The sequence below is a fragment of the Panthera tigris genome, chromosome D4 (assembly GCF_018350195.1).
Source record: "Panthera tigris isolate Pti1 chromosome D4, P.tigris_Pti1_mat1.1, whole genome shotgun sequence".
Classification (NCBI taxonomy): Eukaryota; Metazoa; Chordata; class Mammalia; order Carnivora; family Felidae; genus Panthera; species Panthera tigris.
This window is the reverse complement of record NC_056672.1, coordinates 24,279,113-24,304,375: the sequence shown is the minus strand read 5'-3', so window position 1 is coordinate 24,304,375 and position 25,263 is coordinate 24,279,113. Positions and strand designations below refer to the sequence as shown.

The window sequence follows — 25,263 nt, the reverse complement described above, 5'->3', positions numbered from 1 at the left end:
GGGCCAGTAACAGAGAAGACTCTTCTTCCTTAGTTACAAATTGATCTCTCTGGGCCTCTCAGACCCCTTTTTCTTCAGGCAACATGGTGGTTTGGAACCAGCTTTGGGTCAGACTGGCTTGGGTACAAACCCCTGCGTTGTTGCTTCCTGCCTTCCTGATCTTGCATAAGTCACTTAACCTCTCTGGGCCTTAGTTTCTGTATCTCCTCTTATGCATATCACATGATCATGTGCTTAGAATGTCCAGCCATGTAAAAATTTATTAAAATTCTTAGTGCCTTTGTCTTCTCTTCCTCACCCACAACATTTTTCAAGAGCTAAAGGAATAGTAGCTTTGCTTATTATATACAGGTGATTGGTCCTTGCAGGGAAAGTACATCTATAGTTTTAAGTGGGACATTTTTTTAAAGTTTATTTATTTATTTTGAGAGCGAGAGAGAGCTCACAAGTGGGGGTGGGACAGAGAGCAAGGGAGAGAGAGAGAATCCCAAGCATGCTCCACACTGTCAGTGTGGAGCTAGATGCGGGGCTTGAACCCATGAACCATAAGATCGTGACCTGAACCAAAATCAAGAGTCTGATGCTTAGGGGCACCTGGGTGGCTCAGTTGGTTAAGTGTCTGACTTCAGCTCAGGTCATGATCTCACGGCTGGTGGCTCCGAGCCCCGCATCAGGCTCTGTGCTGAGAGCTCAAGAGCCTGGAGCCTGCTTTGGAACCTGTATCTCCCCCTCTCTCTCTGCCCCTTTCCCGCTTGCACTCTGTCTCTCCATCTCTTAAAAATAAATAAACATTTCAAAAAAATTTAAAAAAAAAGTCTGATGCTTAAGTGACTATGCCACCCAGGCACCCCTTAAATGGGATACTGTTGGCAGACTTAGACTAAGAGCAACACAACACTAGAGCAGGAAAGGTCCATTTTGCAGATTAAAACTCCAAGACCTACAGAACTGAAGTGACATGCCTAAGGACACACAGAGTTCTGGCTCAGCTGGGAAGTGAATCCAGGTTCCCAGAGTTCCAGGCCATTGTTCTTCCTATCTGTCCTACTTCCCAGAAGTGGAGTGATGACCTATTCCCTTCCTGTCCCCCACTCTTCCTTCACCCTTCTTGTCCCTGCCCTCAATTTAAGACTACAGCACAACTCCCAGAGCCAGTATGGCTATGTTGATCAACATAAGTAGCTTAATTAGAAGCCTCAAAAAGGATGATGGTTCTGGTTATTAGGCATCAAATACGCAACCTTTGTAGGGACCTGTCCATTTTGTGTGTGCATAAGCAGTGGCTGTCATCCCTTTCAGATCCAGTGTTCTCATTTGAGAACAAAGATTTTATAATGCTCTATGATCCTGAGATGAAACTCTGACAAAATACTGTCTACTTACACATAGCTTTAAAAGTCAAATTAATGCTTTAATTGTAATGTTAGGAGAAATTAGAAGAAAGTAATTTATGGGGTGCTCGGTCAAGCATCTGACTCTTGATTTTGGCTCAGGTCATGATCTCACGGTTCATGACCTTGAGCCCTGCACTGGGCTCCAAGCTGTCAGCTTGGATTCTCTCTCTCCCTCACTCTCTGCCACTCCCCACACTCACATGCGTATGCTCTTTCTCTTGCTCTCTCTCTCTCAAAATAAATAAACTTAAAATAAAAAAGAAAGTAATTCATAATATAACAGTAAGTCATTCCAAAGGTTTTTCTTAAGTATGACTCAGTGGGAGGCAGAATGGAATGGGATGCTGGTACCTATGTGAATGCAATGGCGGGACATGGGCACCAAGGGCACCACTCACAGATGTGTGAACATATGCTACTACGTAGGCGTCTTGGACACCTTAGATATTCAGGATGGAAGTGATAGGATATTCCGAACAGATCAGAAACTCGTCAAAAAAAAATTCCTTCAGTTTACCCAGTGGATGTATGCATGAAAAATTCAAAAAAAAAATACACTTACCATACCCAAATGCCTTAAGTTTAACACAGAGACAGGTTATAGTTTCAGATCATTCTGGTAAGTTTTTGCCGAGATGGGTAATATTTGATAGGACATCTGAAAGGCATATGGGATGCAAAATTATTACTCATTTTGTGGGACCATCCTGCACATCCTCGACCCTCACCCGTTAGATAACGCTGGCTCCTCTAACCATTGTGACTCCTAAAAATAGCCTCTCTGATTTTCTAAATACCCTCCTCCCTGACAAACGGCAGTACCACTTTGTGTGTATCTTTACTCTGTGTGGTTTCAGGGGCATTCTGTAGTTGGGAATCAGCACAGGGTGACTTGGAGTGCCTCACAGGGAACCAGAATGGTGGTTCCCAATGGTGCCATTTTTTCCCCAAAGCTTCCAGCACCAAGAGAGGTGTGTTGCTCACAAGGTGAATGTCATGAGGCCAATGGCAGGGGTGGAGAAAGGAAAAGGCTGTAGGAGTTATCTCCTGCAAAGTGAGCCAGTTTGGTTTCAGCCAATGACAGCAACAGCATTGGCAGATTCTAATAGAAAAGTTACTGCCAAGTGGGTTTAAAGTTTCCCCAAGTAATCCAAACTCCAGCGTCTTTGCTAATGAAGTTAGTGCAGATAAATGCACATGACAGGGGATCCATTATATTATGATATCACCACATTGCCCCTAAAGGGAATTCTCATTTTTCTTTTCTACATACTTTTGAGCCTTTTCGCAAACTCGTGAGATAGTTGGGGATTACTATTAGCTTCATTTTAAGAGGCTTAATCTGTTGACCACTGATACTGCATTGCTTCATCACAAAGATCATCACACACAGGCAAACCAGATACAGACCATTAGTCAGTCCCTTAACTCTTTTGTATGCACACATGCTGCTGGTAATCTCTGCTCTATTATTTGGATTTGGTCGTATGCTCAGTTAACGGAGGGGCTGATTTCTGAATGTCAATGTGTGCGATACTTCGTTTTTATCTGCCACTAATTTTTCTGTGTGTGTAAAAGGTCTATTTTCCCTTTAGCAATGAGAGGAATAATAACATTTTCCGTAACAGCATCTGTTAGAATCCTGCTGAGTAGGTTGTTTTGTGGTGAGTGGCTTATCTTTAGGGAGTGCCATCACATTGGGATTGTGTTAACGGTGTTATATGGAATAGGCAGTGTGCAACCTGCTTGACTATACATGGCAGGCACATTGCCTGTTTATCATCAGTGGCCGGTCGTTTCCATCAGTGTCTTTTGATTCTTGCTATTTCACTTAATAGAGTATTTCTTCAAATTGAATAATGACAATAATGGCTTTAAAACATATTATTGTACTAATATATAATAGTTAATATTTATTGCACATTTCCTATGTGTTAGAAACTTTACAGCCATTATCTAATTTTAATTGGGGCAGCATAATTATATAAACTTGAAAGCTATTTCCTTTTCCTCTATTATTGTCACTTCTAAAAATTCCGTCAGCCATTGAGCTTTGTGAATATATTCAGGAAACTTTTCATATTTGGATGAAGTAAAAATAAATTTAATAAAGGAGTGTAGATAAATCTTACTAATTTCCAGTATTTCTGGTATCTTTGGATATTATTTTTTTTAAGTTTATTTATTTTGAGAGAGAGAGCGCAGGATAGGGGCAGAGAGAACGGGGAAGAGAGAGAATCCCTAGCAGGATCCGCACTGACAGCACAGAGCCAGACGTGGGGCTCAAACTCACAACTGTGAGATCATGACCTGAGCTGAAATTAAGAGTTGGATGCTTAACTGACTGAGCCACCCAGACACCCCTGGTCTCTTTGGATATTCATTAGAATTCACCAGAAAAGGTGGATAGGAAACTTTAAGCACGTAGCATATAAAGAAAACAAAAAATACAGATAGGCAACTATAACATAATTCTCCTTGTGGTTGACAACAGTGGACTTTTTAGAAAAATAACCTACATGGTGATAAAATGATATTGCTGGATGATAAGAGCAAATGTAGCCTAGTGTTCTTGGGTAAGATAGTAACATCTGATTTCTATAGGTTTTCTTTTTTTGCCATAGATAACACCTTTGCATCCATAATTACATTGAGCCCTCCCTCCAGCCTTATGAGGTAGGTGTTACTCCTGTGTTCTAGGGAAGCAACCTGAGTTCCTAGACTATTAACTTTTAATTGAAGTTACTTAATAACTAAAGTCTCACAGGTAAGTGACAGCGCTGGTGTTTAAACCCAGGGTCGCCTAACCTTTGTATGGTCTCCTTACCACTCTACCCTGGCAACCTTAGTTACAGTTCGAGCATAGACATGAAGGGAAAGTAGTATGAAACTCCAGACATCTAACAGTAGTGGCTAGAAAAATTAGGAAAGAGAAGAAAGCACTTATTCCCTTGCCTACTTCCTCCGTTCCAGGAAAATAAGTGAATACTCCTGTGATTGAGATCAAAGTAGTAGAACACTTGGGTGACTTTGAAACATCAGCACTTTGGCTGATTTGGTCACAGCAGCTGTTGTAGACAGACAACCTATATGCCAAAAAGGACCCACGGGCACATTTTGTGTGAGCTGTATGGGTGTGTTTTAAAATTGGAATTTTAAAGCTTTCAGATGAAGCTCAATATGGTCCATTTTCCCCAGCCCCCAGCACTTCCTATTGTCCCACACTCATTCACCTTAAGTACCTGCCTGGCCTGTGGAGCCACTGGCCTTTGTGACCCTGTATTAGTTGCTGTGATTCTGTCTTCCCCAGAAGCTACTGCCTTCGCCTTTTGCTTATGCTCTACTTTTCGTCCTTGTATCCTGTACTTCTCAAAAGAAAAATAAATGAGGGAAGGGGAGTCAGGAGCGCTGGGAATAGGGACTGAAATTTTACATAATGTGGCTAGAAAAGGCCTCACTGAGAAAGTGAGATCTGTTCAAAGACCCGTGAAGAGCGAGTGAGTGTGAAGCAATCTGGAGGGAAGAGTGCTCCAAGCAGACGGAACGGCAGGTACAAAGGCCCTTTGGTGGGAGCACAACTGGCATAGCTGAGGGACAACAGGGCATCTGTGTGGCTGCAATGGAGTGAACAAAGGAGAGAGCCATAGGGGAACGAGGTCAGAGAGGTTAGGAGGGAAGGACACAGCACACTGAGTAGGGACTGTAAGGACTTGGCTTGTCCTGGCCACGGGAGAGCGTTGAACAGCATGGCATAAACCGCCTTATGTTTTCATGAGGATCAGTCCAGCCGCTGTATTGATAGGGGCCCTAACATGGGCATGGGCTGAAGCAGGGAGATAAGATGCTGGGGCAGTAATATAGGTGAGAAAGGACATAGCTTGGACCGGGGTGGTAGCAGTGGAGGTAGTGAGAAGTAGTCTGATTCTGGATATGTTTTAAAGGTAGAGACATAGAAGCTGCTGATAGGTACAGTGTGGGTGTGTACGTAGAGGAAAGTCAAGGTTTTGGGTGTGAGCAAACCCACCCAAAGGTGGGAAGGCATGGGGGGGGGGGGGTGGGGGTGGAAGAATGGCATTAATTTGCCATCAGTTAAATACTGCAGTCTGAAGACATGAGATTTCCCTTACCCTCATGTTATAGGAGAAGGATGTGGAAAGCAGAAGACAGAGGGAGAAGACGTTGTGTGTTAGGAGATGTGAGGAGGAAAAAACATACATGGGAGATGCTGTTAGTACAAAAAGTATGGAAGATCTGTGTGACCACAGGAGCAAAGAAAATAGCCAAAATAACCAGAATGGGAATGGTCTTTCTAGAGCAGTAATATAACCTATATCCAATACATTATTTTCACTACTCTCCTGAGGAGGAAAGTACACGGACCCTCCTTCTGGGGATATGGAATACCAGATATGTAAGGATTTAACATTCCACAATCCTAACGCTTGTCATGTTCCTCTACACTGTGAATATTTTCTCCCTTCAGAGAAATACTCTTCATGGAGTATTATATGGTACTAGGAAGATTATGGCTTGCATTTACTTTTTTTAGTTTTATTGAAGTGAAATTCATGTGACATAAAACCGACCATTTTATAATTTTTTTTTAACATTTATTCATTTTTGAGAGAGACAGAGAGGCATGGGGGGGGGGTGGGCGGACAGAGAGAGAGGGAGACACAGACTCTGAAGCAGGCTCCAGGCTCGGAGCTATCAGCACAGAGCCTGACATGGGGCTCGAACTTACGAACCTTAAGATCATGACCTGAACTGAAATCAGATGCTTAACCGACTGAGCCGCCCAGGCACCCCAAAACAAACCATTTTAAAGTGAAGAATACAGTAGTGTTTAGTTCCTTCACAATGTTTTACAACTAACACCTCTGTCTAGTTTCAAAATGTTTTCATCACCCCGAAAGGATGAAGCCTATTAAGCAGTCACTTATTCCTCTCTTCCCTCAGCCCCTGAAACTGTAAGTGCACTTTCTGTATTTATGGACTGACCTATTCTGGATACTTCAGATAAATGGAATCATATATTATGTGACTTTTTGTGTCCGTCATCTTTCACTTAGCATACATTTTTTGTTTCATTCATGTAGCATGTATCCATACTTCATTGCCTTTGTGGCTGAATAATATTCCATTGTATGGATATACCATATTTTTTTTGTTTATTTTGAGAGAAAGAGACAGAGAGAGTGTGTGAGCAGGGGAGGGGCAGAGAGAGAGGGAGAGAGAGAGAATCCCAAGCAGACTCTGCACTGTCAGCACAGAGCCCGACATGAGGCTCGATCCCACAAACCATGAGATTGTGACCTGAGCCAAAATCAAGAGTCAGACATTCAACCGACTGAGCCGCCCAGGCACCCTTAAACACACCATATTTTATCTGTACAACCACTGATGGGTTGCTTCCATCTTTTAACTCCTGGAAGAGTGCTACTGTGAACATTTGTGTACATGTATTGGCTTGAGTAGTTGTTTTCAACTCTTTGGAGTATATACATTGGAGCAGAATTGCTGCATCAGATGGTAGTTCTATGTTTAACTTTTTGAGGACCTGCCAAACTGTTTTCCACAGCAGCTGAACCATTTTTAAACCCCCATTGGTACAAGAGTTCTAATTTCTCTGCATTTCTTACCAACACTTGTTATTTTCAGGTTTAAAAAATAGTCACCATCCTAGTAGGTGTAATGTGCTTTTTGTGGTTTTGATTTGCATTTCTCTAATGACTAGCGATGTTAAGCATCTTTTCGTGTGCTTGTTGGACCTTGTATGTGGCTTACATGTTTTATGGTATTGTTCATATACATTGCTCAGTGCTATCATAGCAGAGCTATCAGGAAATATCTGAATTTTGAAAGATACAACCAATAATTCATTTCTGCACATCTTCTCCCCCCCCCCCCCGTTTTATTGGGATATAATTGAAATACATCACTGTATAATTTTTAATGTTTATTCGAGAGAGAGAGAGAGAGAGAGAGAAAGAGAGAGAGAAGCATGAGTGGTGGAGGGGCAGAGCAAGAGAGGGACACAGAATCTGAAGCAGGCTCCAGGCTCTGAGCTGTCAGCACAGAGCCTGACACGGGGCTCGAACTCATGAGCTGTGAGATCATGACCTTAGCCAAAGTTGGATGCTTAACTGACTGAGCCACCCAGGCACCCCACATCACTGTGTAAGTTTAAAGTGTACAGCATAATGGCTTGACTTACATATGTTGTGAAATGATTCCCACAGCAAAGTTAGTTAGCATACACTGTCTCATACAGATATGATTTTTAAAAACCAAAAATTCTTTGTGATGAGAACTCTCAGCATCTGTTATCTTAATAATTTTCATGTGTATAATACGGCAGTGTTCCTATAGTCTTCATGTTTTACGTTATATTCTTAGCACTTACTTTATTCTATAACTGGAAGTTTGGACCTTTTAATCCCCTTCCTCCAATTCCCCCAATTCTGAACCACTACCTCTGGTAACCACAAATCTGATTTATTTTTCTGTGTTTTCTTAAATTCAATTCCTAAGACTATACATGACCATTGTTTCATGTGCCTGTTGGCCATTTGTATATCTTCTTGGAATAATGTTTATTCAGGGACTTTGTCTATTTTTAATTGGATTATTTGTTTTTGGGTTTTTGTGTTTTTTTTTGCCATTTAGTTGTAATTCTTTATATATTTATATACTAACTCCTTATCAGATAGATGGTTTGCAAATATTTTTCTTCCCATTTTGTAGGTTGTCTTTTCAGTTTGTTGATTCTTTTGTTGGGAAGAACTTTTTAGTTTGACATAGTCCTACTTATTTATTTTGTTGCTTGTAACTTAGGTGTCGTATCTAGAAAATCATTGCCAAGACCCATGTCAAAGAGCTTGTTTCCTGTGTTTTCTTCAAGGAGTTTTGTGGTTTCATGTTTTTTGTCTGTCTTTAATGCATTTTAATTTTTGTGAGTGGAGTAAGAACAACAGTCTAGCTTCTTTCTTCTAAATGTGAATATCCAGTTTTCCCAGCACCATTTTATTGATGAGACTGTCTTTTCTCCATTGAGTATTCTTGGCTCCCTTGTTGAATACTATTTGACCAGGTATGCTTGAGTTTATTTCTTGGCTGTCAGTTGTGTTCCATGATTTTTTTTTGTCTGTTTTTATGCCAGTACCATTCTGTTTTGATTACTATACGTTACTGAAATCAGGAAGTGTGATACCTCTTGCTTTATTCTTCTTTCTCAGGACTGTTGTGGCTATTCAAGGTCTTTTGTAGTTCCATATAAATTTTAGGATTGTTTTCTCTACTTCTATAAAAAATGCCATCAGAATCTTGACAGGTATTACACTGAATCTGTAGATAGATTTTGGTAGCGTTGACATTTTAACAATATTAATTCTTATCCATAAATATGGGATATCTTTCTGTTTGTGTCTTCTCAATTTCTTTCATCAGTGTCTTGTAGTTTTCAGGGTAGAGATCTTTCACCTTTTTGGTTAAGTTTATTCCTAAGTATTTTATTGTTTTTGATGCTATTGTAAATGGGATTGTTTTATTTCTTTGTCAGATAATTCATTGCTAGTGTTTAGAGATACTACTGTTTTTTTGTGTGTTAATTATATATCCTGCAACTTTACTGAATTTGTTGACTGGCTCTAAAAGTTTTCTAGTTGAGTCTTTAGGACTTTCTATTTATAAAATCATGTTATCAATTAATAGAGACAGGTTTTATTTCTTCCAACTCTGATGCCTTTTGTTTATTTTTCTTGCTGGACTGCTCTGGCAAGGATTTCCAGTACTAGGCTGAATAGGAATGGTGAGAATGGCACCTTTGTCTCATTCCTGATCTTAGAGGAAAAGCATTCAGCCTTTCACCGTCGAGTATGATGTCAGCTGTGGGCTTATTGTATGTGATCTTTTTATTATGTTGAGGTACACTCCTTCAGTACCTGATTTGCTGAGTGTTTATCATTAATGGATGTTGAATTTTGTCAAATGCTTTTCTGTGTCTATTGAAATAAGATGTCTTCTTTCATTCTGTTAATGTAATGTATCACACCGATTGCAGGTTGAAACTTCCCAGGTATAAATCCCCCTTGATTGTGGTAAATGATCCTTTCAATGAGTTGCTAAATTCAGTTTGCTATTATTTTACTAAGAATTTTTGCATCTATATTCATTAGGGATGCTGGTCTGTAGTTTTCTGGTAGTGTTCTTTTCCGGCTTTGGTGTCAGGGTAATGCCAACCTTATAAAATTATACATGAAAAAGGAAATGTTATAACTTATACTGTAGATTCTGTCTCATGTAAGAAGGATTAACCCTGCTTTCTTTTTGTTACCATGATATGCTTGAAATATCTTTTCCATCCTTTCACTCTCAGTCTATGTTGTGTCTGTAATGCTAAAGTGAGCCTCCTGTAGGAGGCATATTGTTGGATCTAGCTGTTTTTATCCAGTCAGCCATTCTGTGTCTTCTGACTGGAGAATTTAATCTGTTTATGTTTAAAGTAGTTATTGCTAAGTAAGGGCTTACTATTGCCGTTTTGTTAATTGTTCCTTGTTCTTATCCTGCTCTTTTTTTTCTTGTTGTTTTTAATGTTTTGGTGTCTTGTGGTATCAGTAGGCTTTGATTTCTTTATCATGTTCTTTTGTGTAATTCCTACAGATTTTTCCCTTGTGACTACCATAAAACTTACATAAACTATCTTAAAGTTATAATACCGTATTTGAAAATAATAACTTTAACAGAATTCCTAAGCTCTACACTTTGACTTCTGCTCCCTTTCACATTTTATGGTTACAGTTTACATATTTTTATATTGTGTAATAAGATTTTATTTATGATTTTTATTGTTTTTTACCTTTTACTAAAGGCACATGAATTATGTTCCACCTTTACCATACTACACAATCTAACTGTGACTGTATTTTACCATTACCAGTGAGTTTTACACTCCCTTTTTCATTTTTATGATGTTAATTAGTGTCCTTTTATTTCCACTAAAAGAGGTACCTTTAGCAAGTCTTGTAAAGTAGGTCTAGTGGTAAAGAATTTCCTCAGCTTTTGTTTGTTTGGGAAAGTTTTTATTCCTCTTTCATTTCTGAAAGACAGCTTCACTGGGTATAGCATTTTTGTTTGACAGGCTTTTTTCTTTTGATCGCTTGCATATGTTATCCCATTCTCTTCTGGCCTGAAAGGTGTCTGTTGACAATCTGCCAATAGTCTCATTGGGTTTCTGCTGTATGTAACTTCTCTTTTCTCTTGCTGCTTTTAAAATTCTTTGTCTTTTGGGGGCGCCTGGGTGGCTCAGTCGGTTAAGCGTCCGACTTCAGCTCAGGTCATATCTCACGGTCTGTGAGTTCGAGCCCCGCGTCAGGCGCTGTGGTGACAGCTCAGAGCTTGGAGCCTGCTTCGGATTCTGTGTCTCCCTCTCTCTCTGCCCCTCCCCTGCTCACGCTCTATCCCTGTCTATAAAATAAAAACATTAAAAATTTTTTTTAATTGTCTTTCACATTTGACAAATTATATGACTGGGTGTTGCTCTATTCAGGTTCAACCTCTTTGGGGTCCTATGAGCCTCTTGGGTCTGAATGTGTATTTCTCCCTCAAGGTTTGGGAAGTTTTCTGCCATTGTTGCTTTTTTAAAAAATTATAGTTGACACACAATGTTACATTAGTCATAGATGGACAACAGCGATTTGACAACTCTATACATTATGCTGTGGTCACTGCAAGTGTAGCTACCATTCACCACGATACAACACTATTACAATACTATTAACTATATTCCCTATGCTGTACCTTTTATCTCTGTGACTTGTTCCTTCTGTAATTGGAAGCTTGTATCTCCCACTCCCCTTCACCCATTTTGCACACCTTGCCCCTGCAGCCATCGACTTGTTCTCTGTATTTACGGGTCTGTTTCGGCTTTTTGGTTTTGTTTTTTATATTCCATGTATAAGTGAAATTATATTGTACTTAATGTCCTTGGGGTTCACCTTGTTTGGCACTATGTGCTTCCTGTACCTGGATGTCTGTTTCCCTCCAAAGGTTAGGGAAGTTTTCAGCTACTGTTTTTTCAAGTCAGTGTTCTGCCCTCTCTTCTTCTGGGACCCTTATAATGTGAATATTTGTTTGCTTAATTTTGACCAAGAGATCCCTTTACCTATACTCACTTTTAAAAATTCTTTTTTGGGGGCATCTGGGTGGCCCAGTCGGTTCAGCATCCGACTTCAGTTCAGGTCACGGTCTCACAGTTCATGAGTTCAAGCCCCACGTCGGGCTCTGTGTTAAGAAACAGCTCAGAGCCTAGAGCCTGCTTCAGATTCTGTATCTCTCTCTCTCTCTTGCTCTCTCCCCCTCCCCTGCTCATGTTCTGCCTCTGTCTCTCAAAAATAAAATGTTAAAAGAATATTTAAAAAAACTTTTTTTTCTTTTTGCTGTTCAGGTTAGGTGCTTTCTAATCCTGTGTCTTCCAGGTCACTGATCTGTTCATTCTTCTGTATCCACTAAGTTACTATTGATTTTCTCTTGCATATTTTTTCATTTCTTTGGTTAAGTTTGGAGTTCAACTCTTTTCTCCAGGCCAGCAAGCATCTTTTTAAAAAAATTTTTTTAATGTTTATTTTTGAGAGAGAGAGAGAAACAGAGCATGAGCATGGGAGAGGCACACACAGAATTGGAAGCAGGCTCCGAGCTGTCAGCACAGAGCCCAACCCAGGGCTCAAACTCATGAGCCATGAAATCATGACCTGAGCTGAAGTCAGACACTTAATCGACTGAGCCACCCAGGTGCCCCAATATGTTGATTACTGTAAAATCTTTATCAGATAGATTGTTTATCTTCATTTCATTTAGTTCTTTTTCTCTGATTTTGTCTTGTTATTCCATTTGGAGCATATTCCTCTGTTTCCTCACTTTACTTTGTGTTTATTTCTATGACTTAGGTGGCAAAACTGCCTCTTCTAAATACAAAAGAATGGCCTTGTGTATGGTTGTCTCCTGTGTGTTCCTGATTACTTTGGCTGGCTCAGCTGTGACCAGTATGGACTGGGGTTCACAGGGCTCTTTGTGCTGAGGGCACCCTGGCAGAACAGCTGAAGCTGAAGTGGGTACAAGCCAGGGGTCCTGGGGTGCTCACACAGGGTGCACCCTGGTGCCTGGAACTGAGGCAGGTACTAGCTGGGTGTTCCCAGGGTGCCTTCTGGCTTGGGTGGCTGGACCTGAAGCAGGTGTGAGCTTGCCCTAGCAAGTCAGCTGGAGCTGAGGTGTGGGCCCAGGGGTGGGCCTGCAGTGCAGGGTGCTTTGCTCCTGTGATATCTTGGTGAGATGACTGGAGCTATCGTGAGCACTGATTGGGCATGCCTCGGTGTGTGCTGTGCCGGGGCCACTTTGGTTGGACAATTGGAATGGTGTAAATTAGGGTCCCAGGCCTCACGGACCCTGCTGCCATCCATGCTACCAAGATGGAGGGAAACTGTAAACCATGCTAGTCACCAGCCCCTCTGACCTGGAGAGAGTTCCAGAGCTTGCCTGACATTTGGCAGAGTTCTAGAGCTGGATCCTTTATATTGTTGTTGCTCTTTAAATTTTTTTTTTTAATGTTTATTTTTGAGAGAGCGAGCAAGTGAGCACATGAGCAAGTCGGGGAGAGGCAGAGAGAGAGGCAAAGAATCCAAAGTAGGCTCCAGACTGAGCTGTCAGCACCCCGACGTGGGGCTCGAATTCACAAACCAGGAGATCATGCCCTCAGCCGAAGTCAGATGCTTAACTGACTGAGCCACCCAGGCGCCCCTGTTGCTTTTTTAAACCACAGCTCTTTTTGTGTGCCCCAGGGCATCCAGGACTGGTATGGGCTGGGTGCCTAGGGCTCCCTGAGGTGGCAGCCTGGCTATTCTATCCAGACCCTGCTCCCATCTGTGCTATAGAGATGGCAGGGGAATGTAAACCATGACAGTTGCCAGCCCCTCTGATCCAAAGAGAGTTCTAGCAGTTCTGTTGCCATCTGGCAGAGTTCTAGGGCTCGATCTTTCATATCGTAGCTGCTCTTTTAACCACAGCTTGTTTCTGTGCTGCAGTGACTCTGCTCCCGGTCTCAGTATTAGCTCTCCCCTGTGTAGTTGGCAGCATCAGGGGTAGGGGTTTCCTTCATTACAACGTCTCCATCTCTCTTGCCATTCGCTATGTGTTCTAGTGTGTTGTGCAGAAGCTATTCATTCATCCCGCCATTCTTCAGGAGGAACTGCTCTGTAACTAGCTGTAGATCTGGTGTGGAGGTGGAGGAAGTGAGTTCAGGGTCTTCTTGTTGTATCTTAGACCAGAAGCCCAGCCATTGTTGCTTTAAATATCCTTTCTATCCCTTTTTTTCTCTTTCCCTTCTTGGATTTCCATAATGCCAGTATTGTTTCTTTTCATTTTATCCCATAAGGTCTGTAGGCTGATCTCACTTTTTCATTTTTTTTGCTTTACTGACTGGATAATTTGAAATGTCCAATCTTCCTGGTTGCTAATTCTTCCTTCTGCATAGTTGAGTGTGCCTTTGAAGCTCTCTATTGAATTCTTCAGTTCAGTTACTCTATTCCTCAGCTCTAGGATTATTTATTTTTGAGAAAGAGACAAAGTGCGAGCAGAGAAGGGGCAGAGAGAGAGAGAGAGAGAGGGAGACACAGAGTCTGAAGCAGGCTCCAGGCTCTGAACTGTCAGCACAAAGCCTGACGTGGGGCTCAAACCCACGGTCTGCTAGACCATGACATGAGCCAAAATCGGATGCTTAACCAACTGAGCCACCCAGATGCCCCTAGGATTCTTTTTGATGGTTTCTGCTTCTTTGTTGAACTTGTCATTTTGTTAATTTTTCATTTTCCTAATTTTGTTTAGTTAGCTGTGTGTTCTTGTTCACTAAACCTCTTTAAGAGGATTATTTTGAATTCTTTGACAGTTCCCAGATCTCTATTTCTTTAAGGTTATTAGCGCTATATTAGTTTCCTCTGGGGCGAAGTTGCCTTTTTGTGATTACTAATTCCTTACTTTGGTATCTGCAAGTGGTAAGTAATCTCCTCTCCCAGACTTTGCAGGTTAATTTTGGCAAAGACAGTTCAACAGTTCGCTTGGTTTGGATTTCTGGACAGGTCTACCAGTAACATCTTTGGGCCTGCTATTATGGACTATTTGGGAGCATGGCAAGGGTTTAAGCTCTGAGATCATGGGTGGTTAGGTGTGCTGCCAACTGAGAACAGCTTGATAGGACTGCTGGCTTGGTGCCCGGCCCAAGTGAGGCTGTACGATGGGCACCAGAGTTTCCTAGATTTTCAGGGTAGGCTTACTGGATGGTCAGGACTCGATGCAGGACTCAGCAGGGAAGGTAGGGTTATGAATTAGCTTCCTTGCCCTGCTAGGGCAGCAGGATGGGATGTAGGACCTGCATAGTTTGTTCTCTGGGGGCCTGGATTAAGCAAGAGTGTGCACTGGAAAGCCCAGGCAGGTGAGGCCACTAGTTTTGCTCTGCGTTCAAGTGCCACTGGAAGTAGGGCTGTTGAATGGTCTATGCAACATCCGACGTGTGCTGGTTAGGCTCCATGGTCAGGCGGGCTTAAAATTTTCAGCAATGAGTGGGGCTATGAATTAGTTTCCCTGCCCGGACACGGCAGGGGAAGCAGCTCAAAGGCTAGTAAGGCTCTTTGTTGTCCTCACTCAAGCTGACTCATGCTGCAGTTTTTCTGGCCAACAGGGCTCCTTGCTTTGCCCTGAGGGCAGTCAGCCCTGCCCACCTACCCCTTAGCTTGAGCACTGCTGAGTACGGCAGCTTCCAGGTGTTCTCACCAGCCCTTCCTGTCACATGGGTTTGGGGACTACTCTCCATAGCCATTAGCTGTGACTCAACCCAATGGGCATCCATTTCAACATAGAGAATGTTAAAATGTTAAATGAAGGGAGCAAGGTGCAAATTTGTGCATACATGATCGCAGTTATCTAAATCTCGAAACCACTAACTTGTACCTAGTCTATTTTTACATATTCTATCATTGAACAGTAGATTCTATAATCTGTCATGCAGTGAAGTACTATATAGTGTTGACTTCTAAAAGACACCGCTCAAAATTACAATAGTGGTTTATTGTCATCTTATTCTCCCCGACATGGACCAAGCTGGAAGTTTGCAGACCATAACCGCACACACAGATATTGCCAACCATTGGTTATTTGGGGTTTAGCATGTTGACCTTAAAGTCATTTTTTGTAACAGACCCTGTTAAAATTAGGATTCCACAGAATAATTTCCTGAATTCCATTTTTTTCTCTTTTTTTGGTTGGTTTCCATCTACAGATCTTTGTGGGGGTGGGGTAGGGAACCCACAACCTGAAATATAAAATTAAGGGTAAAAAATGTCTCTTTACAGGTATTCCCTTACCCAAAGAAGACATTTCTGCCCCCTTGATCTCTAGCTCACCAGTGAAGGAAGCCCGGGAGTATGAAAACCCCCCAAGTGAAGAGGAAGATAAAATAAAAGAAGAGCCCTTGACCATCTCTGAACTGGCATACAACCCGAGTGCCAGCCTGCTCCCCACCCCTGTTGATGATGATGAGATTGACATGCTCTTTGACTGTCCATCAAGGCTGGAGTTGGAAAGAGAAGACACAGATTCATTTGAGGAACTGGAAGCAGATGAAAATGCCTTTTTGATGGCCGAAGAAGAAGAGCTGAAGGAGGCTCGCCAAGCTTTGTCGTGGAGCTATGACATTCTGAGCGGCCATATTCGGGTGAACCCACTGGTCAAGAGTTTTTCCAGGCTCCTTGTGGTGGGCCTGGGGCTGCTGCTCTTTGTATTCCCCCTGCTCCTCCTCCTTTTGGAGTCAGGTATTGATCTCTCCTTCTTATGTGAAATCCGCCAGACGCCAGAGTTTGAGCAGTTTCACTATGACTACTACTGTCCTCTAAAGGAGTGGGTGGCTGGCAAAGTAAACCTCATTCTCTACATGCTGGGTTGCTCATAAAGTTCATATCTCATGTGACTAAGGGCTATATTCAATACTAGTGATTTGTTTTTTTGGTTTTTTCAGCAACTACCTGGTTCCGAATGGTCATGGGGCCATCAACAGGTGTTCGTTACTCATAACTGATTATTAAAAACTTTAAGTTAGCTTTCCATAATTCACTGCAGCTAAGTAAGTTTAAGTCAAATGCAGTTATTTTAGTTCTAGGTCAGGAAGATGGCCTTTAACCAAAAATATGTTTATTTTTTAGTATACTACAGACATACTCTTTATCTATTATATCATAATACAGAATACATTGCGCTGAATTAGATTTCCTCCTTTTTTAATAGTTAGCACCATTATAAGGTTCAGAATCAGAATTTTAGTAAAAACCCAAGAGAAAGTTTTTGAATATAATCCTTAGTGAAAACAATGTCCTCTAACCGATGCCTATACAACTAAATTTATGCTGGGCTTTTGTTTTCTGTTTTTTTAAAACTATTTTTATGTGTTCAAAATATTTTGGTAAATTTTTAGCAAAAAAAAAAAAAAAGAAGCCTCCTGGAGTTATTTAAGTGTACAGATTGTAAGACTAATGCACAAAGGGTATGTCGGGAATTTTTTAATGTTTTGGCACTGGTTTGTTTTTTAAAATATTTTTGGCTGAACAATTACATAATTTGTTACCTTCAGAGGAGATAGAAAATAGGTAGGAAGACACTGTAGTAAGTAAGCTCTTAAAATGGATGATGGAACTAGAGGATGTAGAAACTAAGAACACTCAAGCAGATACTGGGTAGTCTGTTTTTCAAAGTATTTGGACCAGAAGACTTACTACTTTCATTTGCATTCTGTCCATAATATTTTGGTTGGGGAAGCAGAACGTTTTTAAAAGAAAGTGAAACTAAAGGAAAAAAGTTAAAAGTTATGGTAGTTAATCGCACATGATCGTACATTAACCCAAGAGTGGAAGCAGATGGGGATGGGGCAAGTGGCAAAACAGGAGTTCTGGTGAGGCTGGTACGCAAGTGGTGGCAGGCAAACCAGCTTTTCTGAAAGCGGTGTTGATGCATGGTACTGGATGATATAATGTGTACTTGCTGTTGAGTTGACACGAATATGTTTAAGTGGATCTAAATAAAAGTGGAGAAACTTTAAGGCATAGTTTTTTGGTCCCTCATGCCATTCATTTTGATTCTGTGGAAGAAATTTCAAAAGAAGTGTGTGTGTGAGAAGGATGGGGGGAGGATATGAAAAGAATGGATTTTGACTTATTGATTATGCTGATGATCTTCGTTTGTGTTGGCCATTATATTCCTTTTTTTCTTAAGATCTTAACTCATTCATAATTGGGGCTCCCATTAAGAAAGTAGAATGGATTCATTAGGTGATCCACCATTTCAGCCTGGGTGAAATAGTAAAATGACTCCCTAGCCAGATAGCAGAGGGGACAAATGTTCTAGTACCTTCCTTCATACCATTAAATCCACAACAGAAAGACAAGTACTCTGCATGGGGAGGCAACAGATCCTACCAATACTGTGGTATAACTGAGAAAGAAAAGGGTATGGAGTTTAGGGCATTTGGAATTTCTCCTTGGATTGAGAATGTTCCAATCCCTTCATTTACAAAGAGATTGGATGCCCATATTCTCTCCTAAACTGTAATAGATGCTTCAACTCTATCATGAGCCTGATTTCCAAATTGGCCATTCCTGTCCTACTCATTCATGGAGCTCTGAGCACTGTATTAGACATTTAAGTTTGAAAATAAGTTTTAAAAAGTCTGCTCATGAAGCCTTCAGTTGAGCAAACTATAATACACATTTGCTATTAAGTTTGTAGGGTGTTTTCTCTCACGTGCTTTCAGTGATTTATTTTGCTTTTTCTTGAAGAATCTTTATTGCCTGAAATTTGATACCAATTCTATTGGTAGCAATAGATTTTCTATAGTTTATTTTGGAAGTTTTCAAAGGTTTTTACTCCCCTTTGTTATGACTTCCAAGTCATACTTTCTGACAAAAGGGTACCCAGTATAGTCTGCACAAAATTAGTCCCCCTTGTCATCATGCTTATCATTTCCTTTGAGGTTCTAACCATAACAAACCTAGCCCTTGCCCTTTTAAAGTAATATTAAATATTTTTTTAAATCATGGAAGTAATATATTATTGCCCATCATGAAACCCTGAATATTGACAGGATAAATGCCACACACAATCCAACCATGCAGATTTATATTAGGGAGTAACAAATTACTTTTAACATTTCCAGCTAACATCTCTTTCAGGCAAAAAACATCATTATTGAATAGAAATGTTTTTTAAGTGAAGGAGTTAACAGAATAGGGTCTGCTGAATTTAAGCACTAGCCACCAAACATAAAACTTGGATCCTGAAATACCTTTTTGTCAGAGTGGCATCAGCCTTTTAGAAATATCCACTTAAGTTTTGTTAGGAGACAGTCACCAGCTGCCTGAATCAAATGAGGAGAAAAGTGCTTCCAAGGATGGTGAGTTTATAACATAGTGAGATACAGAATTCAAAGCAAGTGTGTGAGTATATGTATATTCCATATTATTGGTATAGATGTGTTTATATATGAATCTGTATATATGTGTGTGTATTTTTATACACACAACTGACATGCCTTTCATACACAGTTGTGTTTATTTTTCCCCAATTGAGGAGTTTGTAACATATTATTCTTTTTCCCTCTCAGATATCATGGTGGATAAAACCCACAGTCTCAAAGCTTTCAATTTTCCACAGTTCAAACAACTGTGTGTACATTTGTGGTTATACATACACACATATATGGCAAATACATATACACACACAGTCTTGTCTTTAGTGCTAATGCAAGTTGATCATGAAAAAAATGTAGGTAAAGTATCGTGTATTTCTGTCTGTGCTTGGAACATACTGTAAAATGTTATGTATTTGGAATATATTTTGTGGTTTGTCTAATATTTATAAAGACAACTCTGGGAAGAATTCAAAAGTTGATTTCATTGAAATACTAGAGATACTGGGGCCATGTGACCTGTGATTGGAGCCTTATCTTTGTATAGTGAAATCTGCATTTCTATGTCAACATCCAGATTGTTTTATATGTCAATATGGTGGCAGGAATCCCTAATAAAAATACTCTGGGGAAAAATGTTTCTGCAATCATTTAGTTTTATTCAAAGGAGAGTTATATAAATAGCCTATTGGAAACTACAGAAAGGTGCCATATTTGACCATGAATGAGGTCACCCTTGAATGGTGATAGTATGAAAAAACAAAACAAAACAAAAAGCAAAATTACAAGTAATGGATGGAATCAACCCTTTGCAGAAATCACTCAGGCTAAAACCAGGAATATTGAGTGTACTGAAAATGCACCCAGATGTAAAAGATAGCTATAGTCTAATTAATGGCATTAAGATAACTAGAGAAATAGCAAAGCATGGAAAAAAACAGAAGAGAGGGTTCTTCATTACAGATAGGAGGAAGGATTGCAGGATGTTAAAAAATTGGTAGGTAGTCATTTCTGGCAGAAAAGGGTGCTTTCCTGTGCCAGAGAGAGCCACGTCAGATGCAACACTTGCCATGAAACTTCTGTTCATGGGCTCTGGAAGAATCTTATTATTCTATTCTTATCTTCCCTTTCATACAGCATGGCCTAAAAGGCCCTCTGCTTTGGTTTGACACAAAGCTAACAACTCCATACCTGATTGCTAAATCAGAAGGTGTTTCTGTTGAAGCAAAAAGGGCGCTCTATAGGAACACCATAGACGTCAAGCCAAATTGTACCTCAGCTATGGTGGCCTCAAGTCTGTCATTGTTTTACTCAGATAAAATGGACATATAAAACTCTATTAGTTTTAGGTGTAGAACGTAATGGTTATATATACACGTATATGTTGTGAAATGATCACACATGAAGTGTAGTCAAAATCCATCACCTCACAGAATTATTTAATTTTTTTTGTGATGAGAACCTTTAAGATATACTCACTTAGCAACTTTCAGTACAATATAGTATTGTTAACTAGAGTTCCCGTGTTGTATGCTACGTCTCCAGGACTTATGTATCTTATAAATGGAAGTTTGTACCTTTTGACCACTTTCATCCATTTTGCCCACCTGAGGGTGGGGAGTGGGGGAAGTCTGTCAAGTTCTTACTCAGCAGTCGTCAGAGGTCAGGCTGTAGAGTACAGGCAAGAAAAGAATTCTGTGGTTATTATTCAGGCATGAGGTGACTTAGGGACCTATGGTCCCAGCTCTAGCTGCCGTAGCTCACAACTTTATTTGGCTTAGTGTCTACAGACTGGAAGGTTCACACAAGGTGACTCTGGGCTACTTATTCCTTGAGAAGTCCAGTCTCCTGACCCAACCTCATCTCTTGGGAGAAACCCTTTTCCTTATTCCTATAGTCTTTGCTTAGCCCAACAGGGAAAAGATCTCTTAACCACATTCCAGCCTGGAAGGAAAGTACTGGGGAGAAGGTTCCACCTGTGGGGTGACCTCGGGATGGTTGTGGTTGATGAATTTGAGACTCTTTGGGCCATCTGTCTCTACTGGGTGGAGATAATGTATTAAAAGTCCCTGCTTACTTGTCCTCCTGCTTCTTCTCTCTCTCTCTCTTTCTCTTGGACCTGCTTTTGGGCTTCCAGTCTACATGCAGTAAACAGACCCAGCAGGACCAGCCCGTGGTGGGCCCAGCCAGGACTCGGCTCTCCACACACCAGCCTCGGTCTGTGATGGGGTGGGTAAGTTTGGTGAGCCCCGCCCAATGGGCTCAGCTGCCATCACTTCAGAGAGGACAAAAGAAGCCTCACTTGGGTCTCAGATCCCAGCTGTGCTCTCCAACCTATTAATAAAACTGATTTTAATCCTCTCTTGGCCATCGTGTCTATTGTCTACTGGGAACTGGGGTGGTGGCTGGGGGCGAGAGTCACACTAAGCACACTCCAGAATATTGAGGATCTCTGCAACCCGCAGCAGGGGAAGAAAGGACAGGGCTGCCTCTGGCTGGACCTCAGGCATCAGGGGATGTCGGCCACTGACACTGGCCTTGCCAGGCCCTGCAAGTGAGTGAGGGGGCTTGAGACTTAGTAAAGAACAAAAGGTTAGTTTCAACCAAGCATCCCTATTCTTTACCTGTAGCTGATGCTTTAACCAAATATCTCCTTGGAAAGATAACCAAGGCCACTTTCCCGGTTGTAAAGAAAAACTTTTAGTAGGACAAGGGCTGTATATACTTCCTGTGGGTACTGAGTACTGAAATGTGTCTTGCAAATTACAGCAGCTTCTCCAGCAAACACCGGTCACCTTGAGACTCCTCATCCACAAGAATAATGATCATGAACATTGGCTTTCTGCGGAGACAATCCTTCAAGGGAGAGAACACAATAACAAACCCACATTAGTTTCTACTCTGCTTGGCAGTCTTCATAATAAGTTAAAAATTCAACGTTCTGGTGTAAGCATCAATCTCCCGTAATTTCCTTGATGTGAATCCACTTCCTCCTTCCCTGAATCAGCCCAGGTGTCCTGACACCCCTGAACTGCCAATTCTGCAAAGTTACGGACCAAACCTTGAACAGTGGTGGCCACATAAACATACTGCTCCCCGGTCATAGGGTTACTATGTAATTTATCGTCCAAACCAGGGCTCTTCTGAGAGTGAAAGAGGTGTTTTTAACGATTATGTCACAATATCAGGTATTAACTAGGACTGCTCCAGACGTTCTACCTGTAAGGCTTTGCCCAATCAGCTAGGTACCCTCTTTCAACAAACGCCCCAGCTTCTTTGTCTAAAATATTGACAAGGAATAATTTTATTGCCTGATACTCATATCCTCCTCCTTGCCATCAAAAATCAGATTGAAATTTACCAAAATAAATCCTATCATGTGGTTTGGTGTAAGACTGTAAATTACACAGAAGATCATTTTAAGTGAGCCTCTGGCATTGAGTCTTTAATGCTATACACTCAATTTACTTGCCATTTTTGATTTTGAATTTCTTGTTCAATGTGAGGTAGGTAGAAGGTTAAAATGATCTCAATGCTCCTTTTTGCCTCCATAGTCCTGATTTTGACATTTTTGATCTGCACCTACAGAATCAGTTTAACAGTGTGTGACTGTTCAACGCGTCAAGCCAACTTGATCATGTATACTGAGAAAGTATACAGTCAAGTACAGTCAAGCCAACTTGATCATGTATACTGAGAAATGCCAGCCAGCTTGGCTGGCAGTTGTTTAATGCTAGATGCTCCACGTGTGCTCTTCCCAGAACATAAGCTGTAATGTGAACCAAACATTGTCAAGTACAAGGAATCACAGCTGGAAAGCTGCATTTCAAGGCAGTCTGCCCCAAGATACCAGGTGTTCCCATGGACATGCCTTTCTCAGAAGGTCTGGGGACACATTATACACATTTTATTACCAGTCTCCCATTTTTCAAATTTCTTGTGGCAGAGACTGGCAGCTGAACACGAAAATAGCTTCCTCTTCATCTTGTGCACAGAATTTGACTACATATCCCAGCCCTTGTATACTTAGGTATGTTGTATTCCTGAGTTGTGGCCAATGGAATTTGCATAGGAAGTGATCTGTATCGCTTTCAAGCCTGGACTAGGCGTAGGCCTCCATTTGCCCACTGGATGTTAACACTGCAATGGCCTTAAAGTCGAGGATATTTGAGCTGCCAGCAATTTGGATGTGCTTGATGGTGTGCAGCAGAGCACCTCCCCCTTCATCCTAAACCAAACACATCTCGGACTACTTCTGAGCAACACAATCCTAACTGGGAAATTTCCAAGTCTGTTGCTGCTACCACTCCTACTCTTCAATTTGGCTATCGTCCCTAATGAAGGAGAGTACAGCTGAAAGCAGGTCTAAGGACCGCCCAGCACTGGAGTCTTCTGGGAGATCTTTTAGAGAACCACTCTACAGAGGGGAAGAGATGCCATTCTGTGCCAAACCTGGGTGGGGGCCTAGTTTTGGTGCTAATATGTCTTGGCACTCTTGCTTTCAGAAGCTTAATTGGAACCGTCCACTATTAGAACCCAAGGAAACCCACCCTGATGGGCAAAATCACCCCTGAACTACTGGGTTCAGGAGTGGTTTCATGGGCATGTGACCTGTGAACTTGTATAGGGCTCTTTGGTTTAATGCTCTGATAGCACTATCTTGAAATTCTTAATTTTTATCTTTGAAGTTGTGTTTTGTAAGTGAAGTCCAATGGGAAAATGAAATGTAAAGATCAGTCAGGCAACAGTGGGCACCATGCCATACTGTGCAGTTGGCCTGGATACCAGGCATGTACACATGCATACATAGTGCACTCTAAGGGACCAGGGGTCCCTGAGGGGAATTCCTGCACCAGAACCTGAACCCATATTAATGGCAATGGTGTCAGTTGCAGCAGAAGCTGGCCCTGGAAAAAGGAGGTATTCCACATAGGGGTGGCTGGCCCTGGAACCTGTGGTGGGAGGCCAGCTTGCCTGTCAATCCCTGGAACCTATCTCTGAAGCATCTGCACAGATAACAACTCTGGCCTGAGCACTGGAACAATATCTGCCAGCACTTGGGCAGTAAACTCTGATAGTAACTTGTTAACAACATGAAAGTGTACACACAGACATCATAATAAACTATCAGAGAGTCATTAGAAGTCTTCAAAGAGTTTAGCATTTCTGGTTTTGAAAACCACTGCAACAATGCAAAGCAAATCCCCACAGGCTTGGAAATAGAAATTAAAGACCCTCACAGTCCATAGAATCCACCCTCCATTTTCATATAAAAACTTTCATGGGCCAGTTATTAACAAACAACTATAAAATAGTTTTCCCTTGTGATTGAAGATCTAGCTTTAGAATTCATAAATAGGCATTTTAAATTATATACAAATCATGAAACTAACTTTCAGCTTCTTGTACAACTTCTACAAGTTATAGGAAAGATCAGAGGAAACATTAAAATGCCATGATATAGAGTAACATTTAAACCTACATTCAGACTTAACAAAAAATTGATTTGTAAGAAGAGTTAAATCTTTTGAGAAAAATTATTGTGCAAGAATAACCAGCTCTAGATATGCTCAAATTTATATTTCAAAATAATTTATCAGAAATTTATCTTAATGTTGTTAGCCTATGAAATATTCTTAACAGCACCACTAAGTTGCATCAGCAGAAAGATCCTTCTCAAAACTGAAAATTAACAAAAATTATTTGTGATCTTACATTAATCAGGTGATTGATATTATTTTCAATTATATTAATTGAAAAATGCAGTTGCTAAAATAAGTTTTGATGACTTAATAAAAGTTTATAGAAAAATGAACCCTAAAAATGTTATGATCAAGATATTTATATATTCACATATATTGCTATAACAAATTATTTATTGTATTATACAAAATTATGGGATCAAAATGTTGTTTGCAATTTGTATCACATGTTGTAACATAAATGTTGTTACTCACATATTGCTATTACCCTTTTATGTTTTACAAGTAATAAAATATTATTTTGAACAAAAACCTCCACATTTTCATTTTGCACTGGGCCACGAAAATGGTCATTGATCCTGTACCCACAGGGTTATCATTCACAATTAAAGGAGAGATAAAGTGTTTCCTAAACAAACAAAAGTTAAAGAGGCCATCACCACTAAACTGACCTTGTAAGAAATGTGAAATGGACTCCTTTAAGTGGAAAAAAAAGGCTATATTTAGAAGCAAATTATGAAAGAAAAACGTTTTATAAGTAAAAGCAAACATACAGTAGAGGCAATAATCATTTATGAAGCCAGTATGAAGGTTAAAAGACAAAAGTAGTAAAATCGATTGTAACTTAAAAGTTAGTTCAGAGGACTCAGAAAATAAAGAGGTAGAATATGAC

At 40.7% G+C, this 25,263-nt stretch overlaps 1 protein-coding gene and 1 long non-coding RNA gene across 5 annotated transcripts in view; one reads left to right on the top strand and one right to left on the bottom strand.

Annotated features, from left to right (window-relative positions):
* FRMD3 (FERM domain containing 3) overlaps positions 1–21,216 on the top strand; it is a 310,702-nt gene extending 289,486 nt beyond the window's left edge. For 2 of the 3 annotated variants that reach the window (XM_042964447.1, XM_042964449.1), the window contains one exon: positions 15,788–18,632. In XM_042964447.1, coding sequence (XP_042820381.1) covers positions 15,788–16,383 — 596 coding nt within the window. In that variant the 3' untranslated portion in view covers positions 16,384–18,632. Of the gene's footprint in view, positions 1–15,787; positions 18,633–21,025 lie in introns of those variants that run through there. The other variant, XM_042964448.1, reaches the window with a different exon arrangement.
* Positions 20,485–25,263, bottom strand: part of LOC122233099 — a 67,101-nt gene continuing 62,322 nt past the window's right edge. For both annotated transcript variants that reach the window (XR_006210556.1, XR_006210555.1), the window contains exons 2-3: positions 21,513–21,744; positions 20,485–20,556 (exon numbers count right to left, since the gene is read on the bottom strand). This is a non-coding gene — a long non-coding RNA (uncharacterized LOC122233099). The remainder of the gene's footprint in view (positions 20,557–21,512; positions 21,745–25,263) is intronic.